The sequence below is a fragment of the Nicotiana attenuata genome, chromosome 2 (genome assembly GCF_001879085.1).
Source record: "Nicotiana attenuata strain UT chromosome 2, NIATTr2, whole genome shotgun sequence".
NCBI lineage: Eukaryota > Viridiplantae > Streptophyta > Magnoliopsida > Solanales > Solanaceae > Nicotiana > Nicotiana attenuata.
The window spans coordinates 46,679,308-46,707,269 of record NC_031990.1 but is presented as its reverse complement, the minus strand read 5'-3'; the positions used below and the strand labels follow the sequence as shown (position 1 = coordinate 46,707,269).

The window sequence follows — 27,962 nt, the reverse complement described above, 5'->3', positions numbered from 1 at the left end:
CCCGAGGATCTCTTGGTATCCTCAATATATGCTAGGGATCTCTTGGTATCCCGAGGATCTCTTGGTATCCTCGATATACGTGCCGTGGATCTCTCGGTATCCCACACCTCAACTCAATCATAAATACGTACAGGGGATCTCCAGGAATGCCTTCCCATAGTCCTAAAGTAAAACACACAATAATAGCAAAAGGAATACTCAATTAAGCTCAACTTCATACCAAAGTAAAACAAACAATTCTAACCTAGCATGCTTCACGTAATACAAATAAGGCAGTTAAAGCAAATAGAGCAATTTAGTCAATTAGACATGCTTCTCTAGGCTAACAGCAGGCTTAAATTCCAAGTAGTGTAAGCAAGAAAGGAAAAACACAATTAGGGCTATTTTAATGGGAAAAAAATAGGGTTTTCAATAATTAGCACAAGTACGCTCGTCACCTCACGTACAAGGCATTTCAATTAACACAACATCAATCCTAAGGGGAATGTCCCCCATACAAGGTTAGACAAGCCACTTACCTCGAACTGGCTCAATAATCAACCCGAGACCACATTCTTGCCACGAGTACTCGACTCCAAATGGCCCAAATCTATTCAATTAAATTAAATTAATGTTAATAACACATCAAGTAGCTGATTCTACAATTAAATTCTAAGCTAATACGCAAAACTAGGTAAAATAACCAAAATGCCCCTCGAGCCCACGTCTCGGAATCGGGTAAAATTTACATTTCTAGAATCCTCACACTCTCACGAGTGCAGTCATACCAAAATTACCAAAATCGGACCTCAATTGGTCCCTCAAATCATCACTCAAAGGCCTCTAATTAGTCAAGCCCTAACCCACAAATTACCACTGATTTTTCTTAATTTTTCATGCTTAGGATGATAAAAATCACTATAATAACGAGTTTAGGTTCCAAGAATCTTACCTCCTTGAATTTCTCTTGAATCACCTCTCAAAAATCTCCCTGAAAGCTCACTTCTCGGATGAAAATGGTGAAAGAATAGCTCAAAATCGCGAAGGCAACCATTTATATGTTCTGCCCAGCAATCCCGCATCTGCGGTCCAAAAATCGCATCCGCGATACCGCTTCTGCGGTTCTCACTTAAAACGTCTCTGCCGCACCTGCGACCCAGAATCCGCATCTGCGGTCACGCAGGTGCGGTACTTATGTCGCTTCTGTGGTTCCTGGCCCCTTCCTCATCTGCCACTTCTGCGGCTGGTTTCTGCATCTGCGGGGGTCGCACCTGCGGCCTCTCAACTGCAGATGCGGTTATGACAGCAGCTGTAGCTTCAGCTGCAACTCCAAACTCCAAATCCTTCCGTCAACCATCCGAAATCACCCTGAGGCCCCCGGGACCTCAGACAAAAGCACAAAAAAGTCTAATATCACTGCCCGAACTTGTTCCAATCCTTAAAAACACCTAAAACAACATCGAAACCTCAAATTAACCATGGATTGAGCCTAAGAACTCCAAAATTCTCAAAATACGCTTTCGATCAAAAAGTCTATCAAACCTCGTCCGAATGACCTGAAATTTTGCACACACGTCACATTCAACACTACAGAGCTACTCCAACTTCCGGAATTCCATTCCGACCCTCGGATCAAAATCTCACTATCGAACCGGAAACGTCAAAATTTGATCTTTCGGCATTTCAAGCCTAAATTAGCTGTGGACCTCTAGAACACAATCCGACCACGCCCCTAAGCCCGAAATCGCCCAACGGAGCTAACAGAACCATCAGAATTCTATTTCGATGTCATCTTTACACTGTTCCGACTACGGTCAAATTTCTAACACTTAAGCTCTCATTTAGGGACTAAGTGTCCCAAAACTCTACGAAACTCAAAACAGAACATCCCGGCAAATCAAAATAGCAGAAATAAATATGGGGAAAGCAGTTAATAGGGGATCGGGGTGTAAATTCTAAAAACGACCGGACGGGTCGTTACAGCTCATCAAATTGTGTGGAAGAAGGCATTGAGCTTTGATCTTGAGAAATTGGCTCATGCACACTAACAGGCTCTGTATCTTCTTCAATAGGAATAAATGGTGCCACCTCGATCAACTGATACACCTATTATATAACAAAAAAATATAAGTTTTCAGAGCTAAAACAAATAAACAAAAAAAGAAGAATCTAGTAATTAGATTAACTTACATTTTCATTATGGAAGTATTTTTTACACAGAGAATCATATTGTGGAGATTTCATTTCCGAATAACATAACATCCGAGGAAAACCACATTCTCGGAAGTTCACAAATTGTTTTTCCTGGAAAATAGGCAATACTTCCATAATCCAAACACAAAAAAGCAAAAGGAAAGCCAAGTATAGTGTAGCTATCCTTGTCTTTATCTTTGTCTTTCTCTATCTCATTCTCGTTCCCAGTGGGCTTCAAACAACTCTTCAATGATTTTAATAACGTTTCATAACACAAAGAGCCCCGGTTGAAAGAAGAGCAGAGTTCATCATCATCTACAATTTTCATTATCTGCTCGGACACATTCCTATTCTTCCGCTTCCCCATCAAAACAGATTCAACAAAATAAATTGTTGCCAACTTCACAGCATCATCATCGCTGCTTACAAATGAAGCAGCTGTACCATTTGGGTGACTAGTAATAAAATTATACAAATCACCCAACTCAACTCTATCCTTTCCAGAGAAATAGACTTTCGAAAGCCTATTCTCTTTTTCATGCAAACCTTTGATGTCCGGTGAAGAATAACACTTCAAACCAGTAATTATATGAAATGCTTCACGAGTAAAATTAATTTCATGGTCAAAAACCTTGAATGTCATCGAATCAGGGTCATTATTTACAATTTCTGAAAGCAATACACAGTGAATAAGTTTACCACAGAACTTCACACTTTGTAATCGGAAAAAGTTTCCGAAAATACCATCCCTCAACTTCTTGCATTGCCTGTTCGACAAAAACTTTTGATTGTTTCCTTATACTGTAAATCTCCTTTCCAATATCTCATTAAATTACGCCAAACATCAAAGTCAAACACACGATCTCCATCCATTAGCACACTACAAAGAAGGAAAAAGAACATAAAAGATTAGGACTTACAGTTACAAGTTGAAAAGTTCGGGGCACTTGGTCCTGAACTTCAAGTTTCAAGTTTTAAAGTTAAGGACAATAGGTCCTGAACTTCAACTTTCAAGTTCAAAAGTTAAGGACACTTGGTCCTTAACTCAAGTTTCAAGTTAAAATGATAAGGACAGGCAGTCCTTAACTTATAGTTTCAATTTGAAAAGTTAAGGACAGCTGGTCCTTAACTTTGAATTCCAAGTTCAAAAGTTAAGGACACATGGTCCTTAACTTTGAATTCCAAGTTCAAAAGTTAAGGACAGCTGGTCCTTAACTTTGAATTCCAAGTTCAAAAGTTAAGGACACTTGGTCCTGAACTTTGAATTACAAGTTCAAAAGTTAAGGACAGCTGGTCCTTAACTTTGATTTCCAAGTTAAAAAGTTAAGGACACTTGGTCCTTAACTTCAAGTTTCAAGTTCAAAAGTTAAGGACACTCAGTCCTTAACTTTGATTTTCAAGTTCAAAAGTTAATGACACTTGGTCCTTAACTTTTATGAACACAGTTATCTAAAAATTCATAAACACAGTTAGCTTATGAATTCGTACGACTATTTTTATGAAATGTCCTTAAATAATCAAATATATTGATTGAACCACAAACACATTTCAGTACCAAAAATTTCTGAATAACTTCCTCACAAAAATCCGCTACTTATTCGACACTAAATCAACTTATAATCATTTTTTTTGAAATTTCACACATACTTGATAAAGCATTGATCGAGATTACACATATACAAAAACAAAAATGCATAAAAGCGAAAAAAAACCCAGTTCGATCATTCAATGCAGAGAAGATGACGAAGGAGAAAGATTAAGTGCAGTTGGTTTGCATGCGAGGACGATACCGATACTGAGGAGCACGCGAAACTTGCCTCTGAAATTTTCGCTCTCAATTTTTCCCTCTAAACGAATAAAACAAGGGTTTGGGAATATGAGAATTGAAGAAAGGGTAAAATTGTCTTTTCAAAATAATTTCAATAGAGTAGTGGCTATTTTTTCTCAGCATTAAAATTAGTGGATAAATAATAAAGACCACCTTACTTAGTGGCTACCACACGCCATTTTCACTAAATTTTAAGAACAAAATATAAAGAGTGGCCTCAAAATAGCGGGATTTGCATCTATACCCAATTTAACTTATACCCACTTTGAAAAAAAAATTGCAAGCGTACCCACTTTTCGGGTAACATCAGACATACGGGGCCTGAAGTAGCAAGAATTTATGTCTGAAGTTTGAACTTTAAAATTTTTTGCCTGAAGTGTGAGCTTATCAAAGTAAAACTTCAGATATTTTCATCTGGAGTTTGGCCTGACTTGCAAAAACAATCAAAAAAACTTCGGTTGGTAGTGCAAACTTCAGACAAATTAGTCTGAAGTTCTTCAGTTTGTAGTGCAAACTTCAGACAAATTAGTCTGAAATTCTTCAGTTCGTAGTGCAAACTTCCAAACTTCACACAAATTAGTCTGAAGTTCTTCAGTTTGTAGAGCAATAAACTTTAGTTTCCAAACAAGTTCTTCAGTTGGAACATTCTGAACTACGGTCATGTAGGATCAGACGAAAACGATCTTATTCTGCCAATGCTTGAGATTGGAGTTAAGATTTTTTGTTGATGTCGATTATGTTAATATTGTTTCTCCAAAGCTTGTGAAACTTCAGTTGATGTTGATTCAGTTAATATTCCCAAACTTCAGTTGATGTTCTATATATATGTGGTATGGAGTTTTCTTTATGTCGGCGTCACCGTGATGAAATTAATAAAACATCGACGACAGCCGGAAAGACAATTATTCCGATTGTCGGAAAGAGAATTATACCGGTGTTGAAGAAGTCAAATAGCAGCAAAAGAATTTTTCGCTTAGACTTGAACTTATCCCCTAATGGGAATGTAGATCTGAAGTTATGGCACGGCGCCGGTTTCATCTCCGGTTTTGCGATGCTGTCAAAATTAGGAAAAGAAGAGGAGGAAGAAAGGAGCGCATACGTCGCAGGATCTGAAGTTGTCAAAATTAGGGTATAGGTTAAATAATTTTAAAATATAGGTATAGGTTAAATGGCGGCGACCTATTTGCTATTTTTACCTCAAAATAGGCCATGTGTTGCAATTTTTCCCTCTGAATGAATAAAACAAGGGTTTGGGAATATGAGAATTGAAGAAAGGGTAAAACTGTCTTTTTAAAATAATTTTAATAGAGTAGTGGCTAATTTTGCTCAGCATTAGAATTAGTGGATAAATATCAAAGACCGCCTTACTTAGTGGCTACCACACGCCATTTTCACTAAATTTTAAGAACAAAATATAAAGAGTGGCCTCAAAATAGCGGGATTTGCATCTATAGCCAATTTAACTTATACCCACTATGCAAAAAAAAATTGCAAGCGTACTCACTTTTCGAGTAACACCAGACATACGGGGCCTGAAGTAGCAAGAATTTATGTCTGAAGTTTGAAGTTTAGAATTTTTTGCCTGAAGTGTGAGCTTATCAAAGTAAAACTTCAAAAATTTTCATTTGGAGTTTGGCCTGACTTGCAAAAACAATCAAAAAAACTTCGGTTGGTAGTGCAAACTTCAGACAAATTAGTCTGAAGTTCTTCAGTTTGTAGTGCAAAATTCAGACAAATTAGTCTGAAATTCTTCGGTTCGTAGTGCAAACTTCCAAACTTCAGACAAATTAGTCTGAAGTTCTTCAGTTTGTAGAGCAATAAACTTTAGTTTCCAAACTTGTTCTTCAGTTGGAAAATTCTGAACTACGGTCATGTAGGATCAGACGAAAACGATCTTATTCTGCCAATGCTTGAGATTGGAGTTAAGATTTTTTGTTGATGCCGATTATGCTAATATTGTTTCTCCAAAGCTTGTGAAACTTCAGTTGATGTTGATTCTGTTAATATTCCCAAACTTCAGTTGATGTTCTATATATATGTGGTATGGAGTTTTCTTTATGTCGGCGTCACCATGATGAAATTAATAAAACATCGACGACAGCCGGAAAGACAATTATTCCGGTCGTCGGAAAGAGAATTATACCGGTGTTGAAGAAGTCAAATAACAGCAAAAGGATTTTTCGCTTAGGCTTGAACTTATCTCATTTCCCCGAATGAGAATGTAGATCTAAAGTTATGGCACGGCGCCGGTTTCATCTCCGGTTTTGCGATGCTGTCAAAATTAGGAAAAGAAGAGGAGTAAGAAAGGAGCGCATGCGTCGCAGGATCTGAAGTTGTCAAAATTAGGGTATAGGTTAAATAATTTTAAAATATGGGTATAGGTTAAATGGGGGCGACCTATTTGCTATTTTTACCTCAAAATAGGCCATGCGTTGCAATTTTCTCTTCTTCTTTTTGGTTGTAAAAACTCTAGCACCACAGACGCCGGAAATTCGACTTTACAAGTAACACAGGAGATCGATCTTTAAAACACAATAAATCTTTAGAATCATTTTCTTCTTATACAAATTCTAACTGCTAATAGGATATCATTTCCTCTACACTTAGAGGAGACTAGTGCAATCTAAAATGTAACCCGGTAAGACTCATTACTAAAAGGATTCAATTACAAAGGAGCCCAGAATCAATCTATTCTCATCAGGAGAGGAGAACGAGAACAAGAACATTCTTTATGATATTTGATATTGATACAGGAGAAGGCACTGGAGTTAAGGCATTGGTACATACAGTTGCTTTCATTAGTATACACTACCACTGATCTCTATATCTACTACAGAAAAATGCTTACCCTTTTGGGAAAGATAATGCCTTTTTCTTCTAAAAACATAAAACAAAAGAAAGAAAAAAGGATTTCTAATTTCCAGGGCGAAAGAATACAATCATAATGAAATTCAAGCATCTGACTGACCACAAAATTTTTGTATGACAAATATAAAATTGTTTGGACTTCTCTTCTCAAAACTTCATTCTCCCCGTGGTAATAACACCAACATCCCGTAAGAAGACTGCACATCTGCAAAATATCAAGAATATGAGAGTAACCAACAAGATAAACTTCCAAATGATATTTATCTTAAGAAAATGAACATATATTTTAGACATTCTAACTTTAGGGATTATAAATGCCAGTAACTGAGAAAATTGAACATGTACAAGATTATATTATGTAGCAACTTTCATACCGAAATTCAGGTCCCATATGAAGGTAAAACAAGAAAATTCAGACGACATGTGAAGATAAAAACAAGAATAATGAAATATATTTTTGGGAGAAGCCTCCAACCAATGAACTTCTGTAATTTATGGCATCCATGATTGCTAAAGATTCACAAACACATTTTCCACAACAAAGTTTGCTAGACTTATCTACCCTTATGGTACAGTTTGTCTAGTAGTTATTAATAGAGACAAAAATACCTCCATTGTATCACACAATGGTAGTAGTTTCCAAACTTACATTATCACTAGTTTATGCATCTTCAGTTTGATACATATGAAGATTTTGGTAAATCCAGACTTACCTCAAGTCAATTATACAATGCTGATGCATAGTCTTCATGCATTGTCAGATGGCCTCCGTCAAATCAAACCTATTTGATCTTTACAAAAGATGGGCTACTTTACAAGGCTATTGGCTAACTTCCTCGCCAAATTTTTTTGCCACAAATTCATCAAGTTGCCCCCAATTAGGAGGACTAGATTTGCTATCTGAAGGCAATGATCTGATACATCCAAGAATATGCTGAACATCGCAATACATTCTGTTGCAAGAGAACATAAGTTAATACTCATAAACAAATAACAAATAAAGAAATGAATGTAACACACAAGAAGAAAAAAGAACCCACATAAAAGAAACTTATCAGCCTTCACCTCTAGGATATATTTGTGTAATTAAAAGCCATCACTTTGTAAAGCGACAGTGTAATACAAATCAAGAGGTTATCATCTATTGTGTTAAGCAATGCAGTTCCATGAAATGAGGGCACTTTAGATAGGGAGGCGCAAAGTAATCTAACCAGAAGCGATAGATTGTTTGAGTAAGATTTAGAAAACAAAAGAAAACGGAGAACAAAAATAGGCCTTTTGCTATGCGACTACTGACTACTAGGATCCTCTAGATGTATTCTTTTTCATGCTTCTTGAGTTTGTAATGCCTCTTCTTCTACTACTTATGTTCACTATTTTGCCTTATATTAATTCACTAGTCTATTCTCCAATATAACTTTTAAGTAACATATAAAACGCAGAGGAACATAGTTTCAATAGATTTTATGCACCTAGCTATTTGGCTACAGTTAGATACTTTAAAACACCACTTTGTAAGCGCAAGTGCACATGCATGCACACATATACACAGACTCTCTCCAGACCATTATCTGGATGATATCATGTTAAGTTGATGCTCTGGTGCTCTTACTCGCCCCTTGTATGATATATCTTAAGTTAAAGAACTTACATGGTACTACAGTACAATATGTAGGCATTCTAGGAACTAGTTTTTGATAAGACAACTAAGAACTAAGGCAAGTTGAAAACAATGAATAAATTAGCCCTTCGGAAAGAAAATAACAATTCATCGAATGATACTGCCGTACATTATGTAAATGAGCAAAAAAGTTCATATATTATACACTAAAACGAAGCCATACTTTTTTTTAGATTGTGGACTGCTAATATCCAAGTGCGAAAATGCTTCTGAAATTTGAGAATGGAAGATAGCAACCACTTGCCTGCAAGTATCACATTCATTTTAGTGGACCTAAAAAAGCAACTAATATACCACATGTTAATTAAAGCAAGGGTTATAATAGAAAAATTATTTCATCCCAACACCCAATATACAAGTACAGTATTCCCAATGATACAAAAACGAGGACAACCTTATGAAATAAAATGATGATCACATCAATGAAATTATTTATCTTAAAAGAAATGATAAAATAACAACAAATATAATAAAAATAATAATAACAACAACAAATCTAATAATAATAATAATAATAATAATAGCAACAAAAATATAGGACATCAAAAGACTTGCTGCCTAAGTCCCATTTTAGGCGATACTCTTTCCTTTTTAGGTTGTCTCAAAAAGAATGACACTATTCTACACTAAGAAACAATTGAACTCTAAACTTCCCATTTTATTCTTAATGAGATCATTTAAACATATACAAATATCTATGACTTTGTTTTAGATCACAAGTTTCAAAAACCTTTCTCATTCTTAAACTTCGCGCCCAGCCAAACATCAACGCGTAAAATGGGACGGAGGAAATATATCAGATACAAAGATAAAACTAAAGCCTACAGGTATGGGTGTGTTAAGCAAATAAATGTTACAGTTGAAAATTGAAGAAAGCAAAGGACATTGATGCTGCAACAATAATTGATTCTCTAGAATTTCCCAAAAAGACAAAGCTCTTTTATGCTCTGCCGCGGACAAATTGAGGAGAAAGTTTAAGTGTTCACCTGAAAATAGCTTGAACATCTAACTCGTGCAGGGTTCGAGATAAGACACGTTGAAGAAGGCCAACTTCCTTCAAACAGATTAAGAATGCAAATCAGTTAGATAAAAGTTCCAGGTAAAACTTGGAAAAAGCTCTGCCATAGGAAAGCACAAAAGAAAGTAACTTGCATGCAACAACTAAACAGAGAACCAAAGTAAAACATAACCTCCAGGCCAAGATGGGAACATCAAGAGAAACAATTGAAAATGAGAGCAAACTTGCATATGTTAAATTGCATCAAGTATCAGAGAAATATCATCTCTGGAATTAGTTGACTAACTCAGCAACAACCAATTCCCAGTAAATTTTAAACAGGGTTCGAACTTGTAGTCATTAATATTTCAGGTCAATCATAATTTGGCAAGCCCGCATGTTTTACAATCAAGAAGGGCTGGAGGAAAGCATGACAAGTTGCACATCGCACATCTACGTTTTTTTTTTCTAAGGTTGATTATTTTATTAAGAATAGGAAAATTCTCCTGTATACAAGCAGGATCGCATATGGTTAATATATATGGAAGGAAAGAAATAAAATAGCACTTAAAGAGAGAACCGATACATAAGTTCGAAGAATTTGATAGGCCATTTTGGTCCAAGGAAGAAATTCTTTGGTGCAATTGTGTGTTGTTAGATACATTAGAAGATCTGATTCTTAAGCTATCTTGTATCTTTCTCAATGACGCTCGTATGACTATGTAGCTTAATTATTGATCCAGTTAAGTATTTTTCGAGAGCATTTTCAGCATTTTAGGTTTCCAGAAAATAAAGTCGCAAATTGAAATTGAATGACCATTAAACGCCAATTAAAGGTGGTTCAGGTGTGACAAACCCACCCTCATCCCATCCCTTTTCTCATTTTAGGACACAAACATAAGGAAGAAGTGGAACAAAAATGGGAAGCAAGAGTCAGGCTCACTACTTATAGCTTGTACCTTAGTAATGGAACGAGCAAATTGACTTGGCTGTTTGTCAGTATCTTCTGACCTATTCCAACTCTCAACAATCAGTGGCAACCCACGGAGGTGGACCAGCAACCTTTCCCTCATTATCTGTACCAGCTTTGAGTGTATCTCATCTCGATGCACTTTATAGTCCTATATTTCATGAAAAGATCTAGAGTTAAAACAACATTTCCTTATCAAAACCTTGGATTATGGAAGTCTGCTAATCTCAGAACAGAACGTTTTTGACTGGCGCATACTATGTAAAATTGATTGGCTTTATTTACAGAACTAGCAAACAACAGTCTTCTATGATTATACTGTAAGAATGAGAAAGGGCAAAATGCAGCTTCCATGTGAGAGATATAAAGGAAATAAAATTCATGAAATACGAGAAACTGTAAATATGAAAAATGGCATGTATTATTACTGAAAATGCATGATTGGGGATAAAAGTGAGCCTGTGGTTATTAGAAGCAAAACATTACAATATTAATTACATCCTATTATATAAGCAGGCTACACCAAGGCTGAATGCTTTTGAGGTCAAAGCTAAAACTAATGTTTCTAAGCACTCTATTTTTCGTCAATTTTTCGTTTTTGGCCATATATTGCAATAGTATAAGAAAATAGCATTTGACGAAACATACTCCAAGCCTGAATTTTAACAATAGACGGGCCACATAATCCTCCATTTCATTCTATACATTTGCATTTATAGATATACATAAGTCATGAGAGCATGTAAGATGCATTCATGTGATAAATACACAAGGAAGAAACTAATCACAGCCATCTCTCTCCACCTGGTGTTCAAGTGCCACTGAAGATAGTGCAAGAGATCCTGAACTTCTTATTCTGTTTTTGGTTTCCAGCTAATCTTATAACAGTTGTAACTTGATATGGTCAATTAGGAGACATCAATATAGTGATTTTTCATAAGATTCCCCAATAGGATGCTTTTTTTCTTTTCATCACAACACGTCTTGTGAGTACTGGCGTAGAGAATGCATAGCATAAATAACAGATACGTATACAGGGAGGAAACTATTTTGAAGAAGAGCATGCTTCACGGAAGGAAAAAAAATCGCATGAAATAGACCAAAAAAAGAAAATTATTCATTCTGTTAGAAGCAGATTTAAGCAAAATGCACCAACAATAGAATTTAAGATTTCTAATACCTGTGCTACACGATCAACCTCCAGAATCAGAAGTCCCTTGCGTGTATCAGTCACTTTCAAGAACAGTATCCTCTTGATTTCTTTTAACAAATACAAAACTTGTCAGGGAAAGTACAGTTTTAAAATCACAAGGTATTTACATTAAGGTAAATTTTGGCCCATTTTCATTGATGAGTATGATGAGATTTATTATGTGAAGGCTCCTTATGCCCATGCTATATCAACAAATTTAGCTTATTAGTTAAACAGTCTTGGTCTTTATTTTCAGATTTTTTTTTGTGGTAGTAGGCCTATGAAACGAAAAGACATATTTTTCTCTCTGCATGTCCTTCCTATATTATTGAAGTGGTGTATTAATAACAAAAGCATCCAGTGGATGCACGTATTACAAAATAAAAGAAGATATAAGCTCCTAAGAAGAAAGCAAAAAAATCTATCATAAGACTAGAGAGCTGATAAATTCCATGAATTGGTCAGGGTTATACATAGGGGAGAGTTTAACCCAACAAAAAGGAGTGACCAAACATCTAGCCTTGAGTAGGTATCTAGCAGTTGAGATGCCATCAAAGCCATAAGCACCACAAAATAGCAGCAGGAACCATAGACCAGATTTTCTTGATGGACTTTTCAACTTTCCATGAACTCCAACTCACTAAAACTTCCTTGACACTGCATGGCATTGTCCAACGGGATCCAAAAAGTGAAAGAAACATGGACCATATGTCTGTTGCAACTGGACAGTGAAGAAATAAATGGTTGATTGTTTAGAGTTGCTTTGGCACATATGGCATCTGCTAGCAAGCTGAAAACCCCTTCTGATGAGATTGTCATGGGCATGCTCCATTTAGGCATGTCCTTCCTATATTACAACAAGAACTATGCCTCAATCCCAAGCAAGTTGGTTGGCTATATAAACTCATCTTAATTCATATTATAATAAAATTATGATTTTAAGTACTAGAAGTTCTCTATATTTTCTACTGACTACTGGAATATAAATCTCAGATAGGGCTAAAGAGTAAAGACTCCTAGAAAATATAAGACCTAAAGTAAATGCACTAATGTGACAAAAACATAGTCCCAACTAATATGTATTGCCTACTATAGACCTTTTTCTTACATTGCGCCTTATTTTTCGCTAGGTTTGCATGGATTCCAAGAGATTGTAGGTCTTTCGATACAACTTCCTTCCATATTATTTTAGGTCTACATTGACTTCTTTTAATACCTTCATTCGCTATAATTTCACTTTCGCACCTATAGATGGTGCATCTTGATGTCAACGTAGTAGGACATGACCAAACCATTTCATTACTTGTACCTTCTGCTCAATGTGGTCTTTTCAAGTCTTGTATGACCGCTCAGGAATCTTAGCATGTGCATCTCAGCGACACTCATCTTGGTATGTTGAACTTTCGCGGTTCAGCATTCACTCGCATATAACATTGCAGGTCTTATAACTGCTCTATAGAACTTGCATTTCACTTTGATATGTTTTTTTAGGCAAGGTAACTGGTATTTTATTAACAATTAAAGTAGTCCTTAGCACAAAGGTTGTGCTAGGGGAGAAACAAAGTTGCAGCACCCCAAAAGGAAAAAGAAACAAAAAGATAGTCATGTGCTAGTTACAAAGATCCCAAAATGTCAACAACAGAATCTACATCTTCTACAAGAGCGGAAATATACAATTCATGATGACCTTCTGCTCAGAATTTGCTCTCTCTTTAAAACATCTAGAGTTCCTTTCGTTCCAAATTGTCCACCAAATGACTGCAGGTACCATGTTCCACCAAGACTTCTTCCTTAATAAGTCGCCTGGATCATTCCAGCATGCTATCATTTCTGCAGTTGTCCTAGGCATTGTCCAGCTTAGGCTTTTCAAACTCATAAACAGCTGCCACAACCTGCTGGTTACTCTGCAGTGTAGAAACAAGTGACTGTTTCCATCTCCCTTTCACACATAAAGCATCTAGAGAACAGTGGTATCCCTCTTTTCACCAAAATATCATGTGTCAGGATAGCCTTTTTAACCACTAACCAGCAAAAACATGCCACTTTGAAAGGGATGTTTAGCTTCCAGAGGTGTTTCCAATGCCATGGCACAATGTGTTGAATATCAGATCTGTTTAGCACCCCATAGGCTGACTTCACAGAGAAAACTCCTCTGCTATTCCTTTTCCAATTAAAGTGTCCTCTTGTTCACCTGTACCTTTGAAAACTTCCAACAGTTTTAAAAGTTCAGCCACTCTAGTAACCTCCCAATCATTTAGAAGTCTTCTAAATGTGAAATTCCACCCACGTTGGCTCCAAGTCTCTCCCAATGTTACTTGAGGTTGTTGCACTAGTCTGAATAGGTCTGGAAATATGTATTTGAAAGGACCATTTCCAATCCAGTCATCATTCCAGATCGTAGCCTTGACACCATTACCAACTTTTATGCTGACATTGCAGATCAACCTTGGCCATAAGGATCTAATGGATTTCCAAACACTTGCACCATAAGTGGTGGAAATTTCTCTTGTGCACCACTGACCCTCTACCACACATTTCTGCTCGATTACTTGTCTCCAAAGAGCTTGTGCTTCCAGCGGGAATCTCTACAGCCATTTCATTAGTAAGCTCTTATTGTGTTATCTAAGATTTCTGATTCCAAGTCCATCATCCTTCTTACTGCTAGTTAAAGTCTTCCATTTGACTAGATGAAAGCATCTCTTCTCCCTGTTTCCTTGCCAGATGAAGTTTCTCCTCAAAGTATCAAGTCCTTTTTCAACTTTCATTGGCAAGGGGAATAGGGATATCATATAGGTAGGAAGTGAATCCAACACCTTGATAGCACTTCTCCATTTCAAACATCCTACTTTGATTCTAAGTGTAACATCATCATATCATACTATGCCCTAGAACATAGAACCTAGATATCTAAACTTCTTGCATTTAGGCACCACAATTCCATCTAATCCCACCTTAACATCGTACTTCTTATGTTGAATAAGCTTGCAGTTTATATATGCAGTTTTCTTCTACTTATTTTAAACCCCTTATTCTTTAGAGTGCTCATAGTTCAAGCTTTTGGTGGACACCCTTGCTGGTTTTGTCAATTAGCACAATATCATCAGATGATATTCCCTTTGAATTCTAAAACCTGAACAATAGGTTGAAAACTACACAAATAGTAACCTTAACATGGACGTACTGAAGGAAGAATGTCCAAGCATGAATTTTGGTCTCTCCAGCCACATTAAAGGATGAAATGCAATAGTAGACTAGGAATTGGATAAACGGTCGAGCCAAATAATTAAGACACTCCGTAACTGACAGCTTTATCATCCTTACATACCGGGAATTATGGTGTATGTGAAACTGATGACTTGACTTGCCAAGGCCAAGTGTTTAGAAGTAATAGACTTCAAACCTGACACCTGTAAAACTTATCTCAATTAAAAATAATGATATTGCATCCACCACCGACTAGGGAATAATGTTAGTAGAGAGAGCAAATTGGGGTAAAATAGTGAGTAAAAAATGCACCAAAAAGTCAATTTCAGATCAACGGTAAACTATAAAATATAATTACAGCTGCCTTCCAATCTTTGACAATTATATCAGAAGAATAAACCTTTTAATGCCCAAACATCTACCACCATACATTTTCTGGCAAGTTTATCACCTCAAAGAAACCCAATTATTCCAACAATTGCAGTCCACAAATATGGAAATAAAAAACCAATCCTCTTATAGCATTTCTTTCACCTCCTTTCTCACCCCATAGTCCAGGGTATTTGAATGATGACTAGTAAAAGGAGGATCAGAACTTAGGGATAAGGAAGGTTAAACTTCTACACTGTGTGGGGTAAAGGCGGGATTCAAATCAAGAACGTATTTGGTGGCATGAGCACCCTTGGCCTACTAATCTTTTGTTAAAAAATAAAAATACTGTGTACACAAAAAAAATATCAGCAATAAGCTAGAGAAAATATAACTAAGAAAGCCAACACAAACCTGCATCGCTCCAGCACCCAGGACAAGCTGACAAGTCCTTGTATTGAACAACTTCAGGATTTCGACAACACGGTGAACTAATTCCGAAGATAGGCCCGGCAAACTATTATTCATATCAATATATTCCGACAACATCTTTACCAAAATCAAGCCGCTGAAATGTAACAGGAGAATTGTCATCTTTGAAGGGTGTATTTTAATGTAAGAAAAGGAAAAAATAGGAAGGACAATCCAGCACCCTTGGAGAAGTCCCATGTAAAAAGCACAAACAGGATTAAGAGGTCATGCCATGTGATAAGTTTTCTTTTCTGGCTAGGGAAAAGAAAGTGCAACATGTCGAGACAACCAAGGAAAATTTACATAAGAAATAGCTTTAAACCAGTAGTTCTAAGTACTTCAGCAACCGATCCACCAACGACAGAGAAGAGAAGGGATTGAGAGAAAACAACAGTTAAGAAATGAATAAGAAAATCTGAGAGTGCCACCTCTACCAAAAAAGAACAGATGACTTTAACAAGTTAAAAGGAACTACTGACCAGTTCACCATATGATACCCAATGTCTCTGACGAAAATCAGTTTAGGAGAAGATCTTCCACGCTCTCTTGAGTTAGTTTCATTAATCTGAGAAGAATTAGCTTCACAATCAGCATTAGTACTTTCAGTTTGCAAGCTGAATCATGAAGAACCAACCTGTGTAGTGCTATCTGATGGAACAGAATCAGTGTGCTGTGTATTTCGTGATATCTTTTGAAGTCCAGATTCTGTCATAGGGGAACCATCACTGCTCAGGACCGTCTCGGGGCTGCTTGGTGCAATATCAGCTGAAACCTCATCAGCAAGTTCACGGGTCTCAGATTCTGAGCAGAACAGTGATGTGACAATTGCCTGAAACTCCTCAGGGACATCAATCTCAGCCCAATTTTCCTGGTCAAGAATGGCCCTCATCTTTGCCATCTGAATCAACCAGCAATACATTTAGTCTGTGAAGGCAAGACGCACTGACACAGATAACGGTCAACTGGTGAACAAACTAACCCTGGATTCGTGTTGGAAATCAATAAAGGCCTTGGCCTGTGATTGCAGTGTTCCACGAATACTATAACCCAATCTTCCACCAATCTGTAAATATTGGCAAAACAGGGATCAGTACAACTGTAATATACACAACCAGTACGGTATGTATTTTAACGCCAAAAACAAAAACAAAAAACAGAGCCTTTCACCTTCTCAGTGGCAGTTATAAATTCTTGAGTGATGTTATATATATTTAGAAACTCCTGCAACCTCAATCTAGGGTGGATAGGAGCACGCACTCCAAGGACCTTTGCCCATCTGCCATGAGCAGCATCACAAGCTGCAAAAACAGCTTCTGCATTCTCTCTCAATACATCAGCTCTGTCAAAGAAAAAATAGTGGGATGAACATCTGGAAATTTTATGAATAAAACTTGAGCAGACCCTATAAATAGAAGCCAACAATTGAAAACACAGGACAGAGCATTTCGCCTTTTACAGATTAGAATGTGAAACTCTTTTCCACTTATAAAAGTTCGAAAATGCAATTATAAAAACCAGCATTCAAGATTCAAATAATCTTGCTATGCAGCCGCTTTAAACCAACCACTTAAAGAATCCAACCAGATAAAGATCTTTTCTAGTCAAGTTAGAAAAAGTAAAACACCTAAAATTCAGCAAAGCCTCTGCTCCTCTAACCCCATGCAAAAGATTGCACCCAGTACAGACAAAGTCTCTCGTCAATCACCTAATATATTTTTCAGAATAGTCCTGATGTTTTACCAACATGGGCTTGTTAAAAAGTGATGAAAACCACCTTGCTGCAGAACTTCTAGTACTAAACACTGTCTATACCACATCAACTCTGAAGGGAATATTTTACACAATGACACAAAATTTCTGGTAAATAAAGAGAAACCCAAAGGCAAAAAATTGAAAAAGCAACAGGAATGTGAATAACCTGAAATTTCTCGATAAAGTCGACGTCATTGTACCATCATTTCCCTTCCCATGAACAGAAGAAACCTTGGCAGAGTTCCTCTTTGCAGAAAGTTGCAGCAAGGAATTCACCTGATCATCTGTTTCATGAGCTGTTTCTGAAGCCGCTGCTCCAAGTGCAATTGCAGCAGCAACTGAGTCAGCAGCATAATGGCCATCAAGATTGCACAAAATCCACTCAATGGCTTTTTTAACTTGAGATGCCTGTGCTAAGTGTGCCTGCATTCACTAAAAGACATAATCAAGTTATATCATACCAAAATTAGATGGAACAAAGAAGAAATCCTAAGACAATTTTACACAAAACACTTTTCTAGACAGTTGCAGTAAGGATGGGTAACAAAATATTCAAAACAACCAGGATTCCTGACCAAAACTATCTCCGTTTGGTTATGTATGCAACATTTCCCATGGAATATATGTTCTATCTTCAGTTCTGGTGCTTAGCAAAAACTCTACTTTAGCAGCTCTGACACTGGTGGAGAGTTATGGACAGTCATGATAGTGATAGATGAAAACAGTAAATACTGACACCCTGGCCAGTAGGTACCACTGAAGTAATAAATGACTGGTGTCCTTAATAGCACATACATTTGGCTTCTCATCTTTAGTTTAAACGTTTTATTTTTTTCAACATTTCACGACAAACTGAACACCTTTTTTTTTATCGGTGACAAACTAAACACCTTTTAATAGAAAAATATTAGTGCCCCACCAAATATCCTTCGTTAGTGATTAGTTTGGAAGAGATGTCCGGCACCAAGTGTGTGCTGGATATATAAACACAAAGAGGGGCAAAAAGCAGTTCCTCTACCATTTCTATAATGAACAAGAGGAAATCTAACATAGCATCTACTTCATGTGCATCCACCAAATGAATCTTCAACAGAGAACCAACAAAGATAATATTGAATTTGTTGAGGTACACATTACCTGCACTATCAGGAAAACAGCCTTCAAAAGATGAACAAAACTTTCAGGCGACAGGCTTCTCAATCTACTGGCAAGGGATGAGCTTCCACCTGTGTCAGCATATACGTGATATCAGAAACCATAGCATGAAATCCGCCTGCCCACCCTTTTGCGTGAACGATGAAATTGCATCACCAATTCATTTGCATCTGAAGCACTTTCTTATGAAAATGAGATGAACTTAATGACGTGACCCACCATCAGCATCAACTGCTCGCTCTCCTGCAACAAAATCTGAATCCATAGGTTGGGCACCAAGCACCCGTAGCAGTTCTTCAATTGCCATCTTAATGGCAGTTTTCATATCAGACGTAAGAGTGTCACGATATATTCTCAATACCGCAGGGAGTTTTGCCTGGATATCAAAAGTGAACCATGAACAGATGTTTCAGTACAAACATCAAGTAACTTCCAAACACTCAGAAAAATGTTCACAGAAACAATATCCATAGACTTTACAGCTACAAAACAACCCAGAATAGAGTTTGTTTCATTTGCATAATTTGCAGCTGGATGGGACCGATGTTTAGTCAATCTTCCACCTGCATTTTCTCTTCTAAACTAAAGGATTTAAATAATTAATCAAGCCTATCTTCACCATCACCTGTTTCCACATAATAGATTTCCTCTTAGCCCCATATACTCTATTTAGCATTGTAGCACTGCTATAAGTGATTAAACCATGGCCAGCTCATTACATCAAATCTTATACACACAAAACTGAAGAATTTGGAATAAAATCAGTGCCAAGCCAAATTCTCTTGACAAGATATTGCTCTATTTAGATAATGACACATGTAGGCTCGATAATTCAGCTCTTGAAATCATTGAATTGTTTATTTACACTTTAGAGTATAATCCCATCCAAAGCTACACGTATTTAGCTCGAATAGTTTTGTTCACCTAACTATAAGAAAGAGTGATTCTGCATCTTTTCGTAGGTGTGGTGTTTTGTTTACTTGACAGGGAGCATGATCATGATCATGATTATGATCATGATATGGCATTGGCCAATCATTATTTACTACCCAAAGAAAATCATTATACCACCAACATTTTACAACACAGATGTGTAACAACAGTTAGTAGCAAATGAGAGATACTCACGGTTCTAAGTAACCCAATAACAAAAGGAAGTAGCCGGTCTCGCAAATTGGAGGTTTCTTCTTCATCCAATTTAACCTGCAATACATCAATGTCAATGTTCAGACGATTGGTCATCGAGTTGCACGATGACTAGCCACAAAGATATTGCTACACTAAGCATGCACATGACAAAATGCACTTCATAGACACAATGAACTAAAGGGTGATATGAAAGGGAGAGGAAAGAAAGTCCCCCAACAATTAGAACACTGAGCAACAGAAAATACATAAATTACATTTAGAATCAAGCATGGAACTTATTACCATTTCAGCAGAAAAGTACATACTGCAAGGTCAACCAAAAGAAGATACAACTTGAAAGATTCAGACACTTATATCACCTGTTATCTTCCTAGACCTTCAAAACCCATGAACCTAATAGGACATATACCACTAACAGGAGAACTTCCACACCAGACAAGTGCCACAAGTCACGTCTATGCAAAACAGATAGCAAAGATTATTTGTTACTTTAATGTTTTTCACAAAACAATATGGTGGTACAACTCAGAGCATTACTTAAGTGTATTAAACCACAAGCCTTTGATGATAAGAAGGTTATCAGGCATTGAAGATGCTATCTTATTTTTAGCCTTAGAGATGTCATCCTTAGTTACTGATGACCTGTCCACCCTCCTCCACGTAAATGGAAATGGCCTACTTCAAGCAGTACAAGCCTCTTATCCCCCCCTTCTGCCCTAATTGATAGCTCCTTTTTTTTCTTTTGTTTCAGGAAGGGAATTGAAGTCGAAAATAAGTATTAGTTTGAAGGATCCAGCAGATGGAAGGTAACTAAACTCATCAAAAAGAAAGAAAATTTGCAGTAAAGGGAAATGACTGAAGTTGGTGTTGGCAAAGACAGCTAGGGAACTACTACTTTTAGTTTTTATAACAGTGGTGATCGTGGCAGCTTGCGTGCACCTCGACAAATAAGGAACTATCTCAGGTTTTGATGGTTGTATTCCTATACATTCTTTTGCAAATCATAATTTTGTAGGCATCATAAGGTTAAAATAGGGTTTTCACCTGTTACAGTGGACAAGGGCTTTATAAAAGACATTTTGAATATATAGTTTATACGGAGAATAAATTAGACAAAACCACCAGCTATCTAGGCGAAACTACATGCATACCTTCACATTTCTTTCTTTCTTTTTCTGTTTCTGATAATCATATACATTCCTTCACATTTCAAGGGCTTGCAAAGGTACTTGCTACTTGGTAAATTCCAGTAAACCTTTTCAAGAAAACCTCCTACTGCTAATAGAAAGAGAATACCAAAGTACCAGTACCCAAAAGAAACTTCTAATATTTTAAACTCAATATTGTGTTCCAATCATCATTTTTCAACCGGAGATATACAGTTCTAAAACTGTTTTTCATCTAAACTGTCTAGGGCCACTATCTTCTACCAGAAGTGCAGAAAGTTTCTCATATATATTATCTAAGACCAAGTACATCAATATACAAGTATAGAAAAACATGCTTACTTCATGGCCTTCTCCGTTAATGGAAATTGTCGCCCGCACTTTAAATTCTGATGTAATTGAAGCATCCAGGTCGCCAGTTTCGTGTATAGATATACGTATAAACTCTGCTGAAAGAATGCTACAAGAATCGATCCGGTAAGTAACAATACCAATATATACTAAGTTTACTTTGAAAAAACAGTGGTAATATAGATCCTTGGTTCCAAAGATGTATTAAGCAAATACAAAATACTGGAACATTGTTTAAGTAGAATGGTAATATTTTGCTGCCAAAACGTGGAAATAGAACTTGCAATCAATAGAGTGGAATAAACTAGCAACAAGCTCGTGCACTGGATGGCTATGCCCTAAAATAGGTATCTTAGCTGATCAGATAAATCTTACATGTTACCAGTTATGTGAATTATATACACACAAACTCAAGAATGAAAACAGAAACATAAGTTCAATTACTTATTTTTCTATACCAGAAAGATTTATTGATGGAAAACGGTTTGTACCCCTGTATAAAACTCAAGCAGTACAAGATAAGTATCATACGAGAAAATCATCCACAAAACCCAAACAATCATCCATGCTAACTGGAAGGCTTGGTTACTCCTTGCGCAATACACAAACAGGAAATTTTGGTTGCTCCTTTGCGCAAAGAAAACGAAAAAACAACTAGTTTGGTCACTCCATAATACACCTGAGATAATAGTTTGTTCCGGTTGTTATCATTGATCCAACTAAGTCAGAAATAGATATTACTAGCAAAACCGCTAAAGATATTAGCAGATATAAGCCATCACGTTTTGCTACAGCAAATGGAAACTATGCTAAAGCTTTAATTCACTTAGCATTATCAAAACTCAAACATCTTAAAGGCAATATCATTCTTGCAATAACGTGAGTGAACCTAGACAAAAATCCAATCCGAATAGTCTAACCTGTTAATGGAATCAATTGAAGCGGCTAACTGGTCTCGAACGTGGCGGAAACAGTGTAGACCAGCTAATTCATCTCCATCCTGTTAAGCATAGATTAAGCATTGACACTGCAGTAAGGACAATGGTCATAACAGCTTCATCTTCTAGACTTTTGCAACAGACAATCCACATAGTTGTACGAAATATTTTTCATTGAAGCCATCAAGCCAAGAATAAAAATTGAAGCATATTAAACAAATATATATTTATCCTAAAGAAAAAGATAGTACCCAACTAAATCACAAAGAAGTTCGATATATTCCAACTTCAAAGTTACAGAAGACGGATGGTGACAGGTTTAGCCTTGATGAACACAGAGGTTGATCAAGGTATCAACTAGTCAGGTGGTGTTAAACGGCTAGAAGGAACTAAAAATGAAAATATGAGCGGAGAAATTATAAGACTTTTATAACATACCAATAAATTTTGTAAATCATCTATAACATCTAAAGCTCCAGCACAATCTGCAGATGCAACAAGCTGTATAAAATATGTGAATATGTGTCAGATCAATACAATTCAATAACCAGTGACTTGTCAATATGTAGGATAAAATATGAAAAATCAATAATTGCAGTAAGAAAATTAAGTTCCTCGTGATTATCTAGGCAGATTACATCTCGGTGAACCCAGATACCCGACATACACAAGTACCTACTACCAATCACTGACGACACACTAGTGTTTTGTGATGCGGAAAGGGCTCTGTTGGAGTATCTAAGACCACTTTTGACTGTTTAAAGATCAATCTCAGAATATTTGAGCTCATTCCAGTTGGTGAGGTGGAAAATATTTGAGGTCTTAGCACATGTGTTAAAGACCTTTTTACTTTATTGTTCTTCCATTTACAAGTCGCCTTTGCTCCACCCTTCCAATTATTATTGACTGATCAAGCATTTAAATATAATCGTCCAAGGGATGAGCACCCATTTGGAGCTTATCAATGTATTATCATTCTACCCGGCTTCTCAAAAGAATTGTATTGATTAAGCTAAGAAATAGGGCACTAAGTAAGTTACAGACATATGGAACATGTTCATCAAGCTTTTGGTCTCAAATGGGTTATGCCTGAAAGTGTAAAAGATGCATTGATTAGCTGGAGTTCATGGACGGTCAGAAAATCCATCAGGGAAGTTTGGAAGATGATCCCAGCTTGTATCTTCTGGTGTATATGGACTGAGAAAAACACGATGTTTTGAGGGCATTTCTACTACAGATTACATACTTAAGGCTAGATGTTTAGCAAGTTTATGTAGCTGGAGTAACCTTTCACCTGTAAATTCCCCAGAAGCCTTTTTGGACTTTGTTAGCTCCTTAACTTTAGACTAGGCCTTTTGTAATAGAGCTAACAATGTTTTTACTGCACTGTACATTTTGCATCTTCTTGATGCCTTATATGAAATCCATTATCTAATCAAAAAAAAGAAAAAGAAATAGGGCACTAAGTAGGCAATATTCCTCTTGATCGTAAAATGAAAGAACAAAGGTTTTGTATAGTGTTATATACTATTGCGGAAAGGATATCAAAATGAACTAAATGTGTCCGCCTAAATACTCTAATAGGGTCATTTCATCCAGAAAAAAATACTCTAATAGGGCCACGGTTCAAAAATTATAAGATTTTATGTAAAAATCCAATCTTTTCGATCTTAGCTCTCTTCCATATATTACTTAATCTACTTTCTCGTCCTAAGGACATTTAATTCCAAAAATAGCAGACTAGACTGAAGTTATCACCATCATAAGAATTCAAATTGCCACAAGACTCCTTAACTTTTCTACCAGGTGGTTATTGAAAAATAAGACCTAATAACCTGCTTGCTGTGATTACACCGTCATCTCAGCTTTTCAGGATCCCAGAGTATTTTCTATAACAAAGCAAAACAAAGATTCGTTCAATACCTATTTCTATCAGCCTCGTATAACCAGCTAATTTTGTCACAAAGCATGAGTTGCAACAACTTCACTCTAACCTTCTGCTGTATTTGGGTCTATTCACATTCCTTACTTAATTCATAGTAATTCCAACTAATGTTCCCCAAGTTCTTATATCATCTAGTTCACAGCATTTAGACAAGAAATCGTCTTAAGATAAACTACATAATAATGGGGAAAAAATTAAGTATCATACATACCAACTTGAGAGTTGATAGAGCTTGATCAACATATAGTATAAGCTTCAACTTGTCCTGTAGTGAAATCAATTCGCTCCTCTGTACATTCAACTCCTGTACCTTTCTAGCAGACCCCACCAAATTGTCATCCAAGAGCCTTATAGTCTCCTTCAATTCCCTTATCCTATCACACCCTTCAACAATCTTCGAATTCAAATCCTCTAACTGCCCTTGCGCCTCGAAAAAGGAACTCGAACGCAAGGAAACCTCCCTCACCAAGTGCAATTCCACTACATCCAAATACTGCGATAGCTTCTCCTGCATAACCGAATTTTCAGCAGTGCTCCTAAATGGGCAGGCAGCTTTGAAAGTAGCACCATCCTCTAACTCAAAATCCTCTTTAAAGTATAGCGCGGGGACTTCCTTTAAGCAAGCAACGAGAGCATTTTGGTCATTTTGATCGTCGAGGGACTCGAATCTCGTGTGCTGTTGAATGTCGTGGAAACGGGCGTACGGGTCGGAAATTGGTGAGAGGTAGGATTGGAAGTCGGACTGCCGGATATTGGATCCGGGTTTGGGTAGGGTGGATAGAGGGAGAAAGTCGGGTGTAGGGAGAGAAGGTGACGTGGACCACCACCAAAACCCGTCGGATTTTCCGGCATGTGGATTGTTAAGAATTGAAGCTAAGTTTTGGGTATTATGGGTGCTGCTGGTATCGGAATTCGACTTGGTTAAGAATGGAGTATTATTAGTGATGTTAGTAGGACTTGTTTCGAACCTTCCCGAAGAACGGGAAGGCTGTAAATCCATTATTATTTCTCTCTAAAGAAGAAGATTTCCGGACCATATGTGTGTATGTAATTGTAGTGTGAAAGTGTGTGGTGATACCCAAGAGAGAGAAACAGGCGAAGAGAATTAGGTGTTGAATTGAGGTAAAAGGTGAGAGAGATGGAGGTGGATCTTGCGCTCTCTACAAGATGACTGAGAAGGAAAGTGCCAACAGCAAAGCGGGGAATGGAAAAGTGGAACTACGAAATAAGACGCAAACAAACCGGATTCACAATTAGAAATAAAGATACAGAAGTGCATCAGCAACTGAGATTTATAACTCGCCTTTAAATGCGATTTCTAAGTCGCGTTCAATTATTACATATCACAAATAAGTGGCGTTCACCGATTTACTGTGTTAACTATTGCGATTTTGTAAGTCCAATTCAGTATTGCATTCAATAATTGCAATTTATAGTTAGTATCTAGATTGAAATTTATTAGTAACCTTCATCTTGCTATTTGTAAGCGGCATTCCTTTGTTTCGATGTCTTGTCACACCTCCTTTCTCCGAGAAATAGGGAACTTTTTCAATTAAATTGACGTTAATCGAAATCGGATTATTTATTTAATTTAGAGTAGCCACTTGGAATATTTATTATGTTGTCCCAAGTCACCGATTTATTTAAAATCCCAAATCGAGGAAATTTGACTTTATTTTAAAGTCCGCAAAAATTAGGAGACCGGGTAAGGAATTCTGTTAACCCGTGAGAAGGTTTAGGCATTCCCGGATTTCGTGATTTTAGCACGGTCGCTTTAATCATACATGGCTTAATTAATTTGTTTAATTACTTATTTTTAGAACCTATGTATATTTTACCTTTTTACCGCTTTTAATTATGACATTTATGGATTTAACTTGAAAATGGATCACATGTATGTAAATCCGTTTTATTTGGGGCGTTAAAATCATGTCACGCGTATGTGTACACAATTTATCACGCTTTATTAATTTAAGATTGTTTTGCCAAAGTTGCGCGAACGCGTACTTTGATTTATTTTGGGAATCATGGTTATGTCACGTGAACATGTACACAATCACAATAATAATTTAAATCACACCTAAAGCATGCTACGAATAACAAAAATGATTTAATTCTTCTTTCCCTGTTTTCCTGACGTGGAGCTCGTTTGTGGAAATCCCAGGTCCTAGAATTGTTATGGCAAAGGCACCTTGCTGCCAATCAATAACATGGATATATGGTATTTCAAAAGCGTGCTGGTTTGTTCAATCGTAGACTACGGGAGATGTAGGGAAGGACTTGATTTTAATCTACTCCTTTCGTTTTGATTGCCTAATATTACACTGGTAATAGTTGAGTAATATAATAGTGTTTATGGGTCATGTTTGATCAATACAAAAGGGAATTTTTACATTCCTATGCCATATAGGAAACTATATTACCCTCAATATTTAATGTTTGATATAATTACATTTATACCTAATTACCAATTATACACCATTAGTGGTTTTTAAGGGTATTAATTACACTCCTAAATTAATGGTACCGTATATTCCTTCTAATACCACTCCCCCACGTTTCTCTCTCTAATTCCCACACCTTCACCCACGTTTCCCTCCTACACCCATGATTTCTGTATCAAAATCTCATTATTTCTTCCATAGCCAAGGCACTGTCGGCACCTCTGCAATCTTTTCCCAATGTTTTTGTGCCCGGGGAAGATGAGCACAAGCCTGGTCGATTTGATGGTTATTGTGAGCACGTGATTTTTGCCTCGCTTGAAATATTCCTATAGAATTCTTAAAATTAGGATTTTTCTTTTATTATTTGAATTTTAGGGAATTAATTGTATGATTTTGTGTTTGTTTGCATTTTTGTGCATTTTTAATTGATATAATTCATAAAAAATACAAAAATAGCACATTTGCATTTAGGACCCAATTTTATACTTATCTTTTTTTAGTTCCACTGGTTAATTAACATTACAAGAAATAGAAGAAAATAAAAAAAATAATAATATACAGTCCTCTTTGCATTTTACTTTTAATTTTTGATTTTTTCCTTAGTTTTCTTTTAAATTAGGATCTAGTTAATTTTAGAAAATTAATTAGTTTAATTTTAGAGTTAAATCAGGTTTTTGTTATTTTTAATTTTGTACTTAACAAAATAATATAAAAAATAATAATAAATAAAAGAAAATGAAAGGAAAAGATTCAAAAGAATTAAAGAAAGGTCTGTCTTGGGCCAGTCTTCAAATAAATCACCAGCCCAAGCAAAACCCCCATCACCCTGATCCGAGCCCCACGTCCAAACTCGAGCCCCCAACCCGGTCCAGCTTTTTTATGCTCAAAACGACGCCGTTTCGCTTATTTTAATCCTGACCGTTGGATCTCATCAATCTAACGGTCCGGAACTAACTAGGATGTTTGGTATTTAAATGTCTGAATAGCCCCCCTACCCCCCAAACCAATCGTCTCTAACACCCTAACACACACCACCGCTCCTCCGTCGTCTCCCACCGGCCGCCGCCGACCGGAAATTGCCTCTGCCGGCGGCAACTCTCCAAATGCTCCCAAAAATACACCATGGATTCCTCTCATTCTCCTCTTTCCAAAACTCCAAACCCTGTCCCTCAAATCCCAGCCGAACTTCTCGAATCTTAAATCAAAGGGATCGACCAAAACCCTAAATCATCTAATCTGTCCCAAAATCACACCAGGGCCTCCCCTCACCTCCCTCATGGCCATGACACCATTGTCTCCCTTCAAATATC

The 27,962-nt window shown here is 36.8% G+C and overlaps 1 protein-coding gene across 1 annotated transcript; it reads right to left on the bottom strand.

The window, feature by feature from the left end:
- LOC109208993 (vacuolar protein sorting-associated protein 54, chloroplastic-like) lies at positions 6,661–25,501 on the bottom strand. The gene is made up of 20 exons (XM_019372166.1): positions 24,420–25,501; positions 22,702–22,764; positions 22,246–22,325; positions 21,317–21,434; positions 19,788–19,862; positions 18,879–19,035; positions 18,642–18,730; positions 17,671–17,927; positions 16,920–17,091; positions 16,732–16,815; positions 16,387–16,650; positions 16,232–16,317; positions 15,696–15,849; positions 15,034–15,115; positions 11,697–11,776; positions 10,506–10,667; positions 9,536–9,603; positions 8,713–8,793; positions 7,582–7,821; positions 6,661–7,073 (listed from the first exon to the last, which is right to left on the bottom strand). Exons 1-19 carry the CDS (start codon positions 25,206–25,208, stop codon positions 7,689–7,691), a joined length of 2,994 nt encoding a protein of 997 aa, XP_019227711.1. The 5' UTR covers positions 25,209–25,501; the 3' UTR covers positions 6,661–7,073; positions 7,582–7,688.

Coding starts and splice junctions, on each gene's coding strand:
- LOC109208993 (XM_019372166.1), bottom strand. CDS start 25,208: ATGGATTTACAGCCTTCCCGTTCTTCGGGAAGGTTCGAAACAAGTCCT. Junction 16,816..16,919: donor TTATAACTGCCACTGAGAAG/GTGAAAGGCTCT, acceptor CAATATTTACAG/ATTGGTGGAAGATTGGGTTA. Junction 10,668..11,696: donor AGGTTGATCGTGTAGCACAG/GTATTAGAAATC, acceptor CATGAAATATAG/GACTATAAAGTGCATCGAGA.